Source organism: Vigna angularis, chromosome 2 (genome assembly GCF_016808095.1).
Source record: "Vigna angularis cultivar LongXiaoDou No.4 chromosome 2, ASM1680809v1, whole genome shotgun sequence".
Lineage (NCBI taxonomy): Eukaryota > Viridiplantae > Streptophyta > Magnoliopsida > Fabales > Fabaceae > Vigna > Vigna angularis.
In genome coordinates this window covers 34,045,637-34,065,020 of record NC_068971.1, presented here as the reverse complement: position 1 = coordinate 34,065,020, position 19,384 = coordinate 34,045,637, and the positions used below count along the sequence as shown (strand labels likewise).

Below are 19,384 nucleotides of genomic sequence, written 5' to 3'. Positions count from 1 at the left end.
GAGAGTCTTGTAAAATGGTTGTAGTGGAATTATAGTTGCAAAACCATCTTAGAAGTTGTGTTGCGGTGAAATTTTCATAAAGTAAATTGTGAATACATGTAACAACTCTTATAATGACTCTTGAAATGAAAATTCTTACCATGAATATTACAATAACTCTTAGCAATGATGATGACTTTGTAATAATGTGTTTTTAAAGCTTTTATCATGCTCCAAAATTGTTATGCCTGGCACTTGTTTCCGCTTTATCTTCCCCCGAGTTTCTTATTTTGTGATTACCTTAAACTCATGTCCTAAAGTTAAAGAAAAAGAAAGAAAAGAAAAATAGACTCGCAGAATAAAAGGAAAAAGGCCAAAATGGATAACAAAGGAGATTTGTGGCAGAGCAGAGTTTTCCTTCTTGTCCGTTCAGAACTTATTGGATTGACCCTTTCAAGATTTTTCACTTGGTAACACAGTGCCCCATTTTAGAGTAAGCAAAAAGCCAACAAAAAGCGCATTTTTATTCAAAATAAAAATCCAAATAGATAGTTCATCACTAGTCTGTGTGGAAGCTGTTAAATGAGGTAGCTAGCTTATTTCAGCTTCTCCATGGCTTCTTTTCTTTCCTTATCTCTTCCCAAGCTCAACTTAATAAAGGCCTCCTCAGCAGCAAACACCTCTACGGTGACTTTTCCCACTGCTGACTCACTCACTGAGAAATTTGGCAGAAAAGGCATCAAGTTCTTGGAGTCTGATAACATCCCCATTGTAGAGCTCACTATCAGAAATGGAAGCTCCTTGAGGCTAAGTATTCCTGATGCTCATGTCACATCATACAGACCAAAAGTTCATTGGAAAGACGATGGTTTCGAGGAGGCTCTTTACACAATTCCTGCAACTGAATCGGGTCCATACAAGGCCAAAGGTGGGGTTGGTTTGGTCATGAATGAAGTCCTGCAACCTGGAGCCAAAGGGTTACTTCCTTCTACTTTAGACTGGACTGTTACTGATGTTGACTCTGATGCCATTGATGCTCTCCAGGTACGTATCCTTTCACTTCTTCTGTATTTCTCCATTTCTATCCAAATTGTATCAAAATTTGATACAGTGACAAAACTGATATTAATGTAAATGAGAAACTCAATTCATTTTACTTTCTTATGTTTATCACAACAAAAACATATCAGGAAGTTAGTCTTGTTTTGCATGTGAAGCTGAAGATGGTGTTGTTTGGTTTTTGTTTCTTGCTTGTGTTGTATTTCCTTCAGGTTGAATTGAGCTGCGCTAGTAGATTCTTTGAACTGACATACATTGTGACTCTGTATCCTGTGAGCATGGCCACTGCAGTGGTGGCTAAGAACTTAGGCCCCAAGCCTGCTACTCTAACGAACGCTATACTAAGCCATTTTCGATCTAAGACAAGAGCTGGAACAGCAGTTCAAGGCCTGAGAAGCTGCTCATATATCCCTCACTCTCCTCCATCTTCTCCCTTTCAGATCTTGACTCCATCTGAAGCTACGTTATCTGAGCCTCCTAGATGGTTTTCCTTTGGTGCTGAACCTGAAGTCAAGTTTGGCACATGGGGTAAGCAAGATTTGACCATGACCCTCCTTGAGAATAAGATGAGTAGAGTTTATTCTGCACCTCCAGAAGAAAGATTAAAGACATTCTATAATACCCCTCCTTCCAAGTATGAAACCATTGACCAGGTTAGAATCAATGACTATCTATGTTCATTAGTATTTTAGGAATTATAAACATGTTAAACACTTTTCCACTTTTCCTTTTATTTGAGAGACATGAAAATATACTTTTAGAATTTTGTTTCATGCAGCAGATTTTGTGAAGCTGAGTAGTTTCTGTTGGATTTTCAGGGACGTGAGATTTTCTTTAGGGTGATAAGAATGGGTTTTGAGGATATTTATTTATCAAGCCCTGGTTCCTTGTCAAAGAAATTTGGAAAGGGCTACTTCATCTGCACTGGTCCTGCTTCATTACTGGTGCCTGTAACTGTGAATCCTGGTGAAGAATGGAGAGGGGCACAGGTGATTGAACATGATAATTTAACATGATTAGTGTGCTCCAAAATCCACTGAAAAGTATGAAATCGTGTTTGAGACGTGAAATTGAAGTATAACTCAGCTTCTCACTAAAGGCAAAAAATCAAACACAACATCTGCACCTTTCATTCCTCTCTCTTTCTTCCCTCATGCTTCACTCCATTTTTAATTTTTTATTGGTTTTTTCTTTCTGGAGCAGGATTTCTGTTGTTCTTCCCTCAAATTATATATATTTTTATTTGATCTATGGTCAATAGAAAATACCATATCAATAAAAGAAGTTACATCATGCTTGCAGATTTTTCATTTCAATGTTCTTTAGTATAGTGAAATACTACATCAATAAATATGCTTGCAGATTTTTCATTTCAATGAGCCTAAATGATCAAAACTACTCCTAATACTGCATTTGTTGTATTTGACATGAGATAAAACCTGTTATTTGAGCAAGAAGAACAAATTATGATTAAGCTGAAAAAATCTTTAACCTTAATTTAAACTTTTAAGCATAAGCAACCAACCTCTCACTAAATTTTCTAATAATAACAAAAAACTACAGGTACAATAAAAAGATTATTATTATTACTATTGGAAAGATCTTAAAAAAAGAGGACCAATGTCATTGAAATTCTTTTGTTATTTTTCTTTGTTCTGTGGTTTAAACAAAAAAGAAAAGTACATTTTTCAGTTCTGTATCAAAATTCTCATAAATATATCAATTATTATATATTTAATTTGAGATTTTTATTTATGCTATTAAACTAATGATTTGTCGGGAATTTAATTAACAAAGTTTAATGAAATTTCTCTCTTAATCTCGAGATTCCGGATGTGAATATTATTTTTAATTCTAAATTGAATTTTATTATATACAGAAAGATACGGTATGAATAAAATATATGACATTTTTAAGTATTCATACGTAATATGAAAAAAAAATATATGATATATGAAAATGAAGATAAATAATTAAAATCTTTTATGAAAGCAAATCATTATATAAAAAGAAAAACATTATGTGCAGGGATATTCTTGGAAGTTTGAAGATGCCGCAATTTTCCAAAATTTTTAAAATTATATATATAATAAGAATAAGAATCAAAATTTATGAGAATTAGATTAGGTAAATTTTTAATCTTTTTATAAAACAAGTCATTAATAAATAGTAAAATATAAAATTAAATATAATAATAATAATAAATTATTAAAATATTTTTTATTTTTTCTTCTTTTGACTCTTGATTTATTTATTACTTTTGTTTATCTTTCACTCTTTCATATGTTTTTTTTGAAAAAAATTAAGTTAAACACAAACTATTTTTTTTCTCATTTCTCACATATTTTATTCCAGGAAAAGAATATAAATTTTTCTTATATTAAAATATTATTTTCAAATATATTTTTGGTATGAGTAATATGAGAAAAATATATTAATAATATGATATATGAAAATGTAGTTAAATAGTTCAAGTCTTTCTTCCATAAAAGAAAAAAAAACATTAAATAATAAGAAAAAAATTATATGATAAGATACAAATTAGTATTTTTCTTTTATTTTCAAATTTATGATATTCTTTTATAATTTATCATTATTCACATGACGAGATAAGTTTCATTATCTAATATTCATCCCAGAGAAAAAAAATTCATCTTCATCCAATATCAAAACTGTAGAATATCGAATTTTTTTCTTATCCTCATCCTCATCCCATCAGTTAATAAATATATTTTCATGTCCGTACTTGTATCTATTTCTTACTATTTCAATATTAATTAATTAATTTTAAAAAAAATTAAAAAAGAAAGGCATCAAATATTCAATATCGAAAAAGAGCAATTTCTTTTTTTAATATCAAATATTTAAAAAGAAATTATAATTATATATATATATAATATATATTTTAAATTAGAATACCAAATAAAATTTTATGAAAACTAAAATATTTATTAAATTTGCAAACGTTAATGAAACCTAAATGATAAAATTTAAAAATATTCTCTTAAAAAAGTATTAAAATTAAAAAATAATTTAAAGGTCTCGTTCCTTCAGGTTTTTAAATTCTAATGAAATTTTTTTTTATACACTAATAAAAATTATAATACATGATCAAAATTACACAAAGAACATAAATTAAATTAATAATAATTAAAATTTAACATAAATATTTCATCTTTTAAACTTTAAGTTAAATAATGATAAAAAATATTCATGACAATTACATTAAAGTATTATATTATAGTAAATAAAATTTATTTATACATTTATAGTGATAAATTACCTTTATGATAATGAATTAGAAAATAAAGATAATTATATAAAAGAATATCAAAACAATATTCTACATTCTAAAAATAAACAACAAATAGAAATATTAAAAAAATATCAAATTTGTGTCTTAAAAACAATTTAATAGACTATTGAATGAAATTACATAAAGAAAAATAAATGTATAATTAAGAATATAATAAAATGAGAAATACTTAGAGATCTAAAAAAACTTTTCAAATATTAATCTAGTGGAATTGTTGAAAAATAATGAAAATATATATATTTGGGAAAATGAGTCACAATAACTTGTGGTTGGTTCACCCGTTAAATTTACGTACCAAAGACAGGAAGAGTGACTCTCGGATTACTTTCTTTATTTTTAAATTAAAAATTAAAATATAAAATTATTTAAAAATGTAATCTTTTTATATTATAGTACTTTTAAGTATACAAACACGAAGAAGTATCGAAACCTAAATTATTATCTATTACAATTTATGTTGCAATTATTAGTTATAAATTATAGTTTATATAAATGTAATAATTATTTTAATTTATTTAATTAAGAGCATTGATGATCAATTAAAAATTTAAAATCATTTTTATGATTTTAGTATTTATACATATAAATAAAATTAAAAAAAAATTGAAAACATAGAAAGAAAGTTAGCTAACTAGCGCACTAAACTTAGCTCACTCTTTGGCTAGACGAGTTTAAATTTTTAACCCATTTTTATATAGTAGGCCAGCCTGCTCCACCCCTTTTTGGTTAGCCAATGATAGAGAGGGTCAAACAATGTGAGTTGATTCATTTTGTCTTCCCTAGATGTATATTTATCCATGTAACATCATTTGGTAGAATTAGTACAAAATTGAGTGTTATGAAGACTTATTATGACAGTTATAATACACCTTCCATAATAAGTGTAATGATGACATAATTGTAAATATGATGAGACTTTCTATGTCCGTCACTAAAATTGTCATAGTAAGAGATCAGTGACAATTTTATAATAAAATACAAGACTTTCTGTGTTGATTATCATTAGAATCACCATAATAAGTGAGATTTGTGTCAATTTTGAAATAAAATATAAGTTTGTTTTTTTTAATTTAAAATAAAGATAATATGTCGCTTCATCACTATAATCGGCATAATATCTTCCCTCCTATCCTTCTTGTGTTGCACTTCACCATCTTGCACTGCACTTTGACTTTCACTTTCCTTCACGTCTCGTTAAAGTCTCTCTTTTCATCTCCACATCTATTTGTTGCACTGCACTTTATTCGCTCTAGTGGCTCTCACTCTGGTGGTTGTCTCTCTTGCTCTCGTAATTTGCTTTGGTTTTAAAAACACACTAGTTTCATCCCTCACTGCTACTCAATTCGTCAGCGTTAGAAAACACTTTTGCTCATTGCGATCCACCATTTTTTGCAAGTTTCAAAGCGGACATCATAACCCTAGCCATTTCATTCCACCTCTATTTGTCCTTATTGCAAGCTCACCACCATTGGAGCTCGCATTTCCTCGTTGAGTTGCATCGTAGGAACCCTAAGTCGATGTTGCCATCTTCTGTGAATTCCAATCGACGTCTTCATCCTCTTCTCTGCTAGACCTTGCATCTCCCTCTTTGTGTTTCGAGAGAACACCAACTGTAACACCCCTTAAAAGATATATTAATAATAATAATAATAATAATAATAATAATAATAATAATAATAATAATCTTGAAGCATGAACCTTATGAAAGTGTTTTTTTTTTTTTTTTAAATATACCACACATAAACAAACCATACACTCATCATAAGTTCATACATTACAACAAACCAAATCTTAATTGTTTCTTAAAATAACAAAATCAAACAAACATAAATAAGAAAACATTATGAAAATCCCAACAAGTTTTATTCCCGTCTCTCTCTCGAAGAGCTATTCCAATCCAGCTTTATCTGCAATACCATCTACTCCCGTACAAGTACGATCATCGTAGGTGGAAACCACAACCACAACATTTCAGGGTGAGTAACCAGAAATATCACATCATAAACCCATTACATATAAACTATAATAATTTCCATGATTTAATATAAATCGACACACATAACATTGCAGACTAGTCTTTCATAAACAATGTCGTTTACTTGTAATTCGTCGTCATAACCTGCTCTCAATAACAGGCGACCCGAGCCGTCTTCCATCGCGACTTCAGACCTATCTCCCCGACTCCTCAAGGACTAACGAGTAAAAACATCGATACTACGCATAACGATGCACTATACTCAACACGAGCCGAAGTCATTGGGCGAGACATTCACCTTCTCGCGTAGAAGAAGGTGACACTCGAATCTCAGTCCCATGCGAGACTAGCAAAAATGCTCAAAAGACAGACGAAGTTACTAGTAAATAACATAGTGTATGTACCACCTCCAACAGAATAAACGTGCTCAATCACGAATTCATACATATTCTCAATAACATGTATAAATAAACCAATATTGGATCAAGGAAATAACCAACAATTCTCAATAAATGTTTTCAAAATGCTCCCACGGATTCATACATTATCGCCGAACGCTATTTTCAACTCTAATGTTGTCTGGACGAACGTTTTGGGGTCAATCATCATCAAAGGCCGAACGCTGCCTATGGACACCAAACGTTATTAAACCGAGCCCCAAAGGACGAACGCTCAAGGTCAAGCGTAATCAGGCCGAACGCTACAAACCGAGCACCATAATAGATTGAGCACTATTTGGCCGAACGCTAAAAACGAGCACCACAAATTATGTACTATTCGGACGAACGCTTAACCGAACACCTTACTGGATTTAACACTATCAGGCCGAACGTTAAAACCGAGCATTATTCGGACGAACGTTCAAAGATTAAACCTAGTTCGAACACTACCTTTGACGAGTACCTCCTGAGGATTAACATCATCGAGAACGAACGCTCACAATCACAATTAAACCAAGACCGAACGTTCACAATCCAAACCTAAGAATACCAACTTAAAGCCGAACGCTCAAGATTGCTACCCAAGAATTCTAAGTTAAGAACGAACGCTTATACTCACTAATATCTCAATACCGAACACTCAAAATCAAACACTATTAATCCGGACACCATTAGGACGAACGTTTTGATTCTTGTCGAACCCCTAGGTCGCTTTGCCGGACACCTAAAGTATTGGACGATCGTCTAGAATCCTGGCCGAATGATTACAACTTATTCGAACAGTATTAAATTCACACTTAACCGGACACTATCAATTCAGGTATCAACCGAACGGTATTAAAAGAAGTCCTGACCGAACGACATAAATCAGCAGCTAACCGAACGGTGCAAAAAAATCAAAACTTAACCGATCAGCAGAAACTAACGACCGAACGCTCATTAGTAACTAATACCCCAAGGCCGATCGTTCAAGATTCAAAACTTAAGAATAAGCAACTTAAAACTGAACGCTCACTGATACCCAAAAACCGAACGATCAAGAATCAATCCTAAGAATCCATATTAAGGACGAACGACACCAATCACTAATACTCAATACCGAACGTCCAAGACTACTCCTTGTGGATGCCAATTTAGGGACGAACGCTTAAGTGGAAACCTAGAATACCAATTGATAACGAACGCTCACAATTTGAACAATGCGAATACTAAACTAAGTACGAACGTTTAACATCTCTACTTCACTGGATAGTATCATTGACGAACGTCTAATATTTACTAACTCAAGGACGAACGTTGACGCTCGTTACATGAGAATACAAAACCGAACACTCATAATAGTTTTGGCCGACTAATTAGTCGAGCACTGTTGGGACGAACGTCCAATTTTGACTCACCAAAATTGGACGTACGCGCGTTCTGCAGAAATTCTGCAGAATCGCACCAGAGTCCAGAGAACCCAGAAACCCCCATTTTCATCCCCTTCTTTCCAGATTTGAATCAAATACAGATTATTTCAACAATTAATGAAATAAATCAAACTCTCCTTACCTTCTACCCATCATACAATATACATGCACCATCAAACATACATATATAGTCTAGTTTTTAGCTACCCCAACATGCATACAATTATATAAATCCTGGTTTCCCCCCTTACCTCTAGTTCCAGTGAGTTTCCACAACCCTTTGAGGTTCAAGCAAAGACCAAAGATGGCTTTCTTTCCTTGCGTAGCAATGCTTCCCACAATTCAAAACTACACTCCCAACCTATGATTTAGTATAGTATCTATATATTCCTCCACTCTCTCACACATAATATGGTTTATATAAGATGGTAGGGTTCTCAATAAGTCCTGCTCATGTTTTGTACGCACCATGCAACTTAACTATATGTTTCTTTTACTTAACTCTATAATCTATCCAAAACCCTACAAAACAAAAGAAGCCAAGCTATGGAAAAATATTTCAACACCTACTGCCGACAATGTCACCTTCAGAAATTCAAATCATGCAAAAAGAGGAAGCACAAGTACAAATCTATGCTCTCTCTCCTATCAAAAATATGAAAAGCCAAAAGCATAAAAACTTTAGAAAATTCCCTTCAAGCTTCTTACACTTTCACGTGCTCTACCCAACAAAGCCTTCTCACCTTTATTTTATTTTTATCACTATAAGACCCACACCTCCCCACCAATGAAAATAAAACAACTAGGAAACATTACTCAACCATTCTTTCAAACAATTTTCTAAAATTAAGATAACATTAGATCTAATTAATTTATTTTATTTACTTTCTTAATATTTTCATTACACAAACATATCATAATTAATTATTTAGTAACACAAAATATAGTAAAATAAAAGTATATTTTTATTTTACACAGGTCTTACACCAACCGCCACTAACATTTCCAACATCAACGAAGCCAATTTGTTTTTGTTCTTAGGAGCTAAGTCTTCATTATAATCTTTATTAGAATTAATTATATGCCTTTGATGTTTTTAGTCTGTGCATCCAAGTGTGGTTGTTATTGTTTTAAGGTTATATGAGTGCTTCAGTTTAATTGTTTAATTGCTTACAACATTTGTGTTATGTATTTTGCTAATTTAATTTATGATTGAGGTTCTTTTATTTTACTTTTGTTTCATATTATGTATGATTGATGAAAATTTGTGCGCATTTCTATTTTCTCGTATTGAATTTGGTGATCATGATTACTGAGGAAGAATTGTGCAAAAATACATTACTATCAGGTACAAGAAATTTTCTATAGTGGGAAGAAGAACTAATATAGAAAGTGAACTTTATATGAAAGGTCCAAAAGAATTGATATAGAAAGTGAAAACTTTCTATGTCAACTGTATCTATAATGGGTTCAAAATAAACATAGAAAGCTTTGTTTAACCGTCATATAAAGTCTTTTATGTATTAGTGCAAGGAAGGATAATCCTTTTTCAATAATTCACTCATCATCTAGTTCAATATCATATACACATGTAAGATCATAAATATTATCTCTCTCCCATCTAAGATTTTGTTTCATTTTAAGTTGAAGTTCACAGAGACAAAAAGATTTAATCTCAACTGCTCTAGGTGATTTCTTCTTTTCACATAGTTTGAATATAATTTTAATTTCTTTGGCACCATATAGCCATGCAAGTAAAACTCACCATGGTTGCATAACTTTGCATCTCTTTACCTTCTCCGCCATAACTTTTCCACAAAAAAAAGGACAATTTCAAATAAAAGGCCAACATAAATCAACGTCATCTTATTTTTCATTTTTTTTTTGAAATAACGAGGACTAATTAAAAACTTTACCATATTGTTTTATCTTAATGTCAACTTTTATGCTTCTTCTTAACAAATCTTTAAACATTTTTCATTCTATCAAGTTGTTGATCAAATTGAACTCTAGTATTTCTATTTTGGTTTTCCTTTTTCAATGATCTTATATAAATAATATAATATTTCATTATCCCTAATGAAGTTTTGTCATAATTTAACCTGATAAAAATATAAAAAAAAAAACATAAGCATTAAAGACTGCTATAACCTTACCCTTTCTAGTTCATCAAACATTTTCTTGACATATGTGATCCATTACTATATCAATAAATTTTAAGAAAACAAATCAACTTAGACTATTCACCATAAATTTAATAATAGATCACCATTTTTTTTTCATTTGTCCAGCCATCAAACATCAAAGTTGATTTGTTTTCAACGTTATATTTTTTCAAACTAATTTATATATTTTTAATTACCTTTTTCTGAAAAAGATAAACTAACTTCATGTAAAATGATTTAAACTCTTTCCAAATTTAGCAACAAATTTTAGCATTTAGACAAAGAGATAGCTTCTTACAAATAATTGTCATAGATGCATTTATAAATTTATAGAATCACTAACTCACATTTTATTTTGGTAAGAGATCTCCGTTTTTTTTTTTCATTTGTTCAGCTTTCTTTTCCGTTTGTTCTACTAGCTTTCTTCAGACAATAATGGCACCATACACTTTTTTTTTCCCTTCATGAATTCATTTCATTTTCTTCATTTTTGGTGCCTTCACACCCTTTAACCTCCCTTGCCTCATTGGATCATTCTCACCAATCTTTTATAGATGACTATTGTTTTTCTTATGAAAAATGTTACATTAATTTATAACTTTCGTTAATATATGAGTGCATGTGGCGCGTGTATAAAGGAATATATAGACATTTTATGGTTACTAAAGCAAATATAAGTCATTGAAAATTCAATACTAATCTTATAATAAGTTTAAACCAAAGAATCCACCACCAGCACAATAAAAAACCATAATATTTTCATGATCTAGTCTTCAATTCTAACTGAACATTACGAAAAAAAGTGTTTCTTCTCTAGAAAGTAAAATTCCATAAATATTTGAGTGTTTACAGGAAAGCAAATTCACATTGAAGATGCTCAATGGACCATAACATACACTCCTGCTACACTGAACTCTCCAACATCGTTGGAATCAACACCTACTTTCACAAAAGCATACCTAAAATGCTCTTAATTCTAAGGATGTACCAGGTAATGAAGATGTTAAGTTGGCACAAGATAATGGCCTTCATCCTGAGCATTGATCCAAAGTAAAGGAGTAGCCACTGCAAGAACAACAAATGAAAGACCACAAACCAATTTGTATTTAGTCTTTTGTAGTGCACTTGGTGTAGTATTTCTGTTTTCAGAAACCACTTTGGTTGACATCTGCTTATTGGCATCTACAGGAAGGTCATCTGATGATGACACGGACTCTGAGTTAACTAGAAACTCAGCCTCACCACAACTTTCAATTACTTCACTATCACACTTCACATCATTTGAGAAACCGTTCTGATCATATTTAGAACCTGGACTCCACTCAATGTTGCCTGATGATAGGCTCTTGAACATTCTATTCTGTTTCTTAGAGCAATTCAAACTCAAATCACTTGAATCTTGAAGAGAGTGAATGAGTTTTCTAGGGGTCTCGAAGATTTTCATGCTGTCAATGGTTGCCTGAATGCCTGACCTCTGATTAACACCACACAATATGCTAACTCAATGAGTAAACAAGTGATTTAAGCGTAAACATTGCCAGCTCAAGAAAGCATTTAAACTTCACTTACTATTCAATAAAAACAAAAGCATGGTTTGAATTATTGCATTAAGTTATGTATGCATTTGGAGGGACTCTATTAGTTGTTATAAAAACCATATTAGCAATGCATGCATTTGGAGAGATTCTATTTAGTTCCGTTTTTAAAAAACAAAGATGAAAATAAAAAGGATTTGTACTCTATGGTTCTACTGCCAATTGTTATGCTCTGTTGTGTTACTTTTTTCTCTGATATGGGAATAAAGAAATGCAACATTCAACCACTGATTTTTGACAGGGATGCTTTCACTGGAACATCACAAATGAAAGAGAAACTTACAAGGGGACTTGTGGTGGTGCTTTTGGATACTCCATGCCTGGGATTTCTGTGCATGAAACCAGCAAACTCCTCTGTATAATATCCATCTCCATTGGAAAACTCGTGTATCAATGAATGCTCTGACAAAGCACTTTCCTTTCCTACTTGTGAGAACAGGCCATCCTTCAGGGACACATCAACACCTCCATTTTCATAACTCCAAAGCTTCCTGGTCACGCTTCTTCTTTCGTGGTCAAAGTTGCTTGAAATAGGAGACTCAGTAGATTCATATCCAGGGAAAAAGTCTAAAGTGCGAGATTCTGGTGAAATCGAGGAAGGAGTAGAATCACTATTCTCTCCCTCACCTGAAGAAGTATGTTCTCCTTCTCTCGTACTAAAATTTGACCCTGTCACTGAAGAAGGACTTTTTGCATACCTTGGCTTTTTATCACTTGCAATTCTCTTGGCAGTTTGCAAAGCCTCAAGTGCTGCACCTTGGACAAATGCCATTTTGTCAGATTGGCACTTCTCCAACTCCTCAATTACGAATTCAACCTCTGAGAATATGCTCCTGGAATCCAAACTTCTCATCAAGAAGTTGACCATCTGAATGGATGAAAGCCTTTTCTGAGAATTCCCCTCCACAAGACCAGCATTCACTATTCTTATTCCAGATTGTATGAGCAACCTTGCATATGCTTCAATGATCAAAGCATTGCGCTTGGCCAAAGACATAACGAGACCCATGTGTGAGTTGGTTTGACCAGACTTCCCTTCTAATGCCACAGCAATATTCTGGCAAACCCTATTCACCAATTCATCAGAAGCATACCTCCAGTTTTCTGAATCCACTAGAGCCTTCAAGCAAAGGGCAGCACCCGAAGTTAGGCCCTCCTGAGAACTCGCGAGAGAATCAGAAAGTGGCATGCAAAGGGACTGAATTATATTCCTCTTTTGATCTTCAGGGGTTGAGGGGTCAATTCCATATCTTGCAATTGCAGGAACCACCTTTGAACAAGCTTGTTGGAGAGGGAAAGATCCAGCGCTTGAAGCCAAAGTCTTAACTATGGTTTTCATGATTGTATCAATCAAGGGAACAATTTTGACACCATGAACCCGTACAAGAATCTCATAGATTGAAATTGAGAATTCCTCAGAACAACTTTCCTTGCTCTCTGAAAATTTGGCAAGAAACACAGGAATGGCCTTGAAGTCCAAATCTTTCACGTAGAATTTCAGTGCTTTCATGGCGGACTTGCGACTTTCTTCATCTTTGTCAAGATTTGCCAGCTCTTGCCGCACCAAAGGGCTGAGACTCCTTCCCATCCTCATGAACTAAAGCTAAACACACATCACAATCAGCAATGACAATGAAATACAAAAAATCAAGTGCAAAGTTTTAAGGGCGTTGCAGTGAGAGAAATCCAAAGTTAACAATTTTTTTGAACAAAATCCAAAAGAAAAAAGAGATTTTTTTTTCTTGAATTACCACCAAACACCCACCACCCCATGAACAATGACAATGAAGTAAAAAAAAACGCATACACACATGACAAACATTTCAAGGACATTGCAGTTAGTAAAAGAAATCTAAAATTCACAAATTCTCTTAACAAGAAACCAAAAAACCCAAACGGGTGAAACCCTACTGCACCCTTCCTCAAATTGCTGAATTTTCAACAATTAAACCAAAAGATAGAATCTTTGGGGCATTCAAAGGAAGGAAAAACTCAGTTATTTTTGTTTTTTACCTTTTTCCAAATGAAACACATACATTCAGTTTCTTCAACAAAAATGGAAAATTACGAGAATTATATAGTGCAGAAGGCAAAGATTGAAGCTGGAAAATTCACCTTGACGTGAAGAAAATGAAAAGATTGAACAGCTGTTGAATGAGGAAATGCAAAAGGATTTTAAGAAGAAAAAGCAGAGGAGTGTTGTATTCAAAATTTCTATAAAATTACGCCGCTATCCCTCACTGTGGGCCCCACATGATTCAGAAGTTATGCTTCCAAAACTACCCTCAATTGTTTTTTGAAAATACACATTATTAAGAGCATTGACTTTAACAAGTAACTAACTAGCATGTGAGTAATTAAGAGCTTTGACTCCTAAAATCCTACCATTTACCAAAGCATTGATTCTTTCATTACTCTTCTAAAAATATCCTATCAATTACTACCCACTCTTATCAATTAGTACTCATCATAAAATAAATTAGTCTTCTAGTTTTTATTTACAAAATATTAATTTAAAATGTTTTTTTAACTTAATTAACACCCCAGCTTTGAAAACATAATTAAGTATATGTGTATATTTTTACATATAATTTTGTATACTCGTAGTAAATTAATAATATTGGACATGTAACACAAATGTTTTATATAAAAAATAAATTAAATACTATTAAGAGATATGCAATATGTTACATTTTCTTACTAAGAATAATAGACACTAATATAATTGGTTAAGTCAAAGATGTTAATTAGTTTTAATTTTTTAATAAGTAAAAATATTTATGTTAATATTAGATTAACAACAATTTTTTTTAGTATTTATATTTATTTAAACTAATATTGACTAAATATTGTTTTATTATTTATTTAAGTTAATATTTTAACATCTCAATTTTCATAATGTTCAATGTATTACATTTTTAATAAAACAAAATAGTTGGTTTGAGAAAAGATATGAAAGAGATATATTACACTAAACCAAAAGTGTAATATAAATCTTACTAAGCGAGCCACGAAACGTTCTACTTTAAGCTTTAGCTCTGCCACCAACTAGCTCCTGCTCACTAGAGATACCTTCTAAGCTCACACCATTAAGATGATCATTAAAAAAAAAATACACACTCGAACAAACAAAGACAAACGGGTAAGCTAAAGTACCAAAAGAACATTTATACATTTTAAAACAATAATATCACATTCACTAGAGACATCTTCTAAGCTCATACAATTAAGGTGATCATTGCAAAAGAGAAAAAAATACACACACAAACAAAGATAGATAGATGGTAAGCTAAAGTAACAAAAGAATATTCATACATTTTAAAACAATAATATCACATTCATAAAATAAAAGCAATACAAAAATAATCATATCAACTTTAGACTTCATCTGCATACATCTATTGATGTCGGACTCATGAGGGACTTGTTTCGTGTGTGGTGAAACAACTTGCCCATATCAAACAACCACTCCATCAAACCACCACACACACCAAGGTTGACCCGTCAAATATCTATAGTCAATATATGATCATCAGACTAAGGACCTCCTACTGCTTTCCACGACATAACCACCCATCTCTACTTGAGTTGGAGAGTTATTAAGAGTGTTAGAATCGTCCTCTAATCATATAGTCTCTACTTCAATATATAACACAATATAACAACCATAAGGATTTCCCCGTGGAATACTTTTCATATCGTACTTAATCCATACTTACCATCCATAAAGCATTCATATGTATTAAAACTATATACATCATCATAACCACCATATCATATGTGAACAACTACCATACACATTAGTATTTAAATTATATTTCATGAAGCATCATGTGTACCATCAAATTCATCCACCATAAATATATACGTTAACATGTTCACAATCTATAAATATTCATTTTTCTTATAAGGTAATCGATTATTAGGTTGGATAATTGATTATTCCAGAGAGTTTTAAACAAAAACAACAATACCTACTGAAATAATCGATTATTCAACCTGGTAATCGATTATCTAATAATACCTACTACAATAATTGATTATCAGATTTGATAATTGATTATTCCAGAGATTTTTTCTAGTAAAGATATAATTTTGACTGAAATAATCGATTATTAGGTCTGATAATCAATTATTCCTATCAATTTTTGACAACAACTTGATTTTCGGATTTGGTTGCACCTAAAACTCATCCCAATAACCGATTTAGTATTCTTCACACTATAATTGATTCTAAAACATGTTTATAACCATAATTGAATATTATTTGCTCTTTTGGTCAAAAATTAGGTGCACTAGATCAAACCAACACTCTAAAAATTCTTATACCAGATTTTACCCATTTTTCATCAGATTTTGGTGAACTAAGATGTTACATAAGTCTTAAATGATCTCAAAAGAGATTCTAAACATCAAACTTACTCAAATAGCAATTCATTTGACACTCTTTGATCATATGACCTAATAAGTATAATATCTAAAGAGAAGGAGAAACTATAGAGGAGTTGTTTTTAGATAAATGGTATGACTCGAAATAACGAAACTTGTTTTATAAAAAAATTATTTATACTTTAAACTTTTAACATTAAAATATTCAAATTTTATTACTTAACTCACACTATCAATTATAACATAATTTTACAAAAAAAAAAAACCCTCAATGCTAATATAATATGGTAGTTGTTACTAGTTTTCTTTAACATTATGAATTTGTTGTTGATGAAAAATGGTTTTAGAAAGAGATGAGGTAAATAGAATAAGTAAACAATTTAAATATTTAAATAGATATATGATAATAAAATAGAAGTAAACATTATTGATTAATTGGTATCTACTTATTTTCTTACTTAGTTAATAGGTAATTGAATTACATTCCTCTTCTTTAATTTCTGTCTATTGATAAATTATTATTCGTCATTCTACTTATTAGAAATAAATTCTTTAGATAGTATTTTCAACTCCATATAGCTTTATAGATACTACTAATAAGACTTTTCACTTTAAGTTGTAAATGCTCTTACCTGCTTTTCATTATGGTCCATCCTCTATTATTTTCTTACTTTCAAATTTTTATATATTTTCATATAATATTTCTAGCAACTCCTTTTTCTACTCCAAAATCCTCTTTTCTGCCTAAACTTGTCTATCCATATTCCTCATCTCATGGCAACTCCAATCTCAAATAACTGATTTAATATTCTCTATTTCTGAAACTAAATGCTAAAAATTAATAATAATAACTTAAAAAAACCACTAATAAAATTTTAAGAATTTAAAGTTAATAAATCTTTTTACAAGTTAAAATAATATATTACTATATTTGTAAGGACTTGAAATATAAATTGAAATAAAAAGAAATGATTGTGACATATTAAAAAAGTAAGTTAAAATAATACATTACCATATTTGTAATGAATTGTCACAACTCCGCTCAACAGGTTAAGCCTGCCTGTCTGGTAGTATCTCTTCGGGATGCCCAGGCGCGGCAGAAATGTCCGGAGCTATGTGGGATAAGGTCGCTTGACTCTGTCTTCCTTGCGGAAAAGCAGGAAGGCAAACCTGATCACGGTCGACTAATGGTAAGTCATTCTAGCTCTGGGTGGGAAAGATGCGGGTTCAAATCCCTCTCGGGATTCAAGATCGGAGTGAGCCTTCAAAGAGCAGTTTCTTCCCTGGTGTGTGCGAGCCTCTTTACCCAAGGTAGAGAAGAAATAGAGATAGGGCCTGTGAGCAAAAAAGGAATTTCATCTCATCTGGTCGATAGCTCCTACTTATTTACTGGCATTACGTCATGATAGGTCTTGAAGAAATCGAGAAGAAAAGATTGATTTCACCTAGCTCGGTAGGCTGTGCTATCTTTCTTGCGTCCTTTCAAGCAGCAATAGCTGTGCTTGTACAGGACTCGAGCAATCTTTTTTCTAATCGCAGCGAAATCAATTTTAAGTGGAACAAAAAAAGATATCGTTATTCCATTCTTTCTATGCTGCGCCACAGCTCCATTAGTTTTGCCGCCTCAAGAGAGATGAGATTCCAGCCCCGAGGTTGCCGAAAAGAAGACTAAAGAGAATCCATCCTTGATTGCCAATGGTCCTAACTAACGACCAGAAAAAGATCCTTGAATGCTAGGCAGTTGCCAGTCAGAACAAAAAGAAAAAGAGGGACATCATCGACGTGCGAACGGTTAAGGCAAAGGCAAGAATAGCATATCCGAACAGCTTCCCCAAGTCGTAGGAAGACTAAGGAACTAAACAAAGAGCTAAATACGTAAGCAATCCCAATTCCTGCTTTCCCCGAAAAGGCTATAGTCGCAGACCCACAATCAGCCAAGTTCATTCAGTAGACATCAATACCTTATCTTCTCGCACGGGGAAAGAGATTCCCAGCCCAGAGTGGAGAAACTCATCAAATCCATCTTGACTGTTGAATCTAGCTTACTCCTTTCCTCGAGTGAGGTTTTTTTTTAGTCGCTCCTTAGCTCCTTTCGTTGAGACCTCGTTGCGCTACAGATTCAAAGAGTGGAAATTCCCTGACTGAAAAAGAGGAGATAGAAAGTTCTCAAGACTTTCTCCGATACCTTCCCCGAATCGAGTTACCGAGTGAGCAAGAAAAACCTGCTCTTGGAGTGGAGAAAAGGGCTCCTATCTAACAGGTCTGCTAAGGGGAGCTCATTCCTCTTCGTTAAAGGCGGACTCCTCGACAACTGAGGAAGAAAAGAAAGCTTTCGACCTACGCTGACTCCTAAATACGAAGACTCCTCAAAAAAGACTCAATTCCATGGCAGTTTTGGGCAGTGAGCCACTCCTTGATCAAAGACTCAGGGATAAGAAAAGAATACAGGCAAGGAAAGGATGTGAAATTGTTGATGCGGAGAATGCCCTCTTTCTCTTTAAAGGATCAAGAGTTTACCACGTACACAGAATCGAATGCTAGTTCGTACCCAAGGGATTAGAGATTCCTAGATGGGCGGCTTGTTCTTGAATGCGCAGGGATTGGGACTAAGAAGACTGCTGCCATTCCATTCAGGTAATGCAATTGTGAATGTCCGATCAATAGCAATAGTGCTGTGGCACTTATTAATGACTTTCCTGTTGAGCATAACTTCTGGAGGATTTGATATGGATGTCACTTGCTCTAGAATCATCAGTTTCCTAATCGAATAGGATAGGACCGGTGCAGGCCAACTCGGAATAGAAAGAAAGAGCCCTTTAGTAGGACGAGGTCTGCCTTTAGCCTTCCTGTTATTAGGAGTGGATTAGTTAGAGTCGGTCCGTTCTCTTGTTTCAGAAGCCGAGTAAAGGGCTCTTGCTGATACTACATCAGATATTATTATTATGCGATGGTTACTTAAAAAGATGAATCTGGGAGTTTTTCTGGGCCTACTATTTATTCTCTTTTGTGACAACAAGAGTGTTATCCAAATAGCACACAATCATGTGTTTCATGAGG

The 19,384-nt window shown here is 32.8% G+C and overlaps 2 protein-coding genes across 4 annotated transcripts; one reads left to right on the top strand and one right to left on the bottom strand.

Annotated features, from left to right (window-relative positions):
- Nucleotides 1–278: 278 nt before the first annotated feature.
- Nucleotides 279–2,339, top strand: LOC108328284 (photosynthetic NDH subunit of subcomplex B 2, chloroplastic). Its single transcript, XM_017562121.2, has 3 exons — nt 279–1,023; nt 1,251–1,691; nt 1,857–2,339. Exons 1-3 carry the CDS (start codon nt 592–594, stop codon nt 2,052–2,054), a joined length of 1,071 nt encoding a protein of 356 aa, XP_017417610.1. The 5' UTR covers nt 279–591; the 3' UTR covers nt 2,055–2,339.
- An 8,743-nt stretch (nt 2,340–11,082) lies between these two features.
- LOC108327891 (protein SINE1) lies at nt 11,083–14,112 on the bottom strand. 3 transcript variants are annotated; one of them, XM_017561616.2, is made up of 3 exons: nt 14,054–14,112; nt 12,222–13,541; nt 11,083–11,817 (listed from the first exon to the last, which is right to left on the bottom strand). In XM_017561616.2, the coding sequence occupies exons 2-3, from the start codon at nt 13,530–13,532 to the stop codon at nt 11,347–11,349; spliced, it is 1,782 nt and encodes a 593-aa protein (XP_017417105.1). In that variant the 5' UTR covers nt 13,533–13,541; nt 14,054–14,112; the 3' UTR covers nt 11,083–11,346. The 3 variants fall into 3 exon arrangements, with proteins under 3 accessions (XP_017417105.1, XP_017417107.1, XP_017417106.1); XM_017561618.2 differs by having other exon boundaries at nt 12,222–13,535; nt 14,054–14,092; XM_017561617.2 differs by lacking the exon at nt 14,054–14,112 and adding an exon at nt 13,952–14,037.
- Between the last annotated feature and the right edge of the window lie 5,272 nt (nt 14,113–19,384).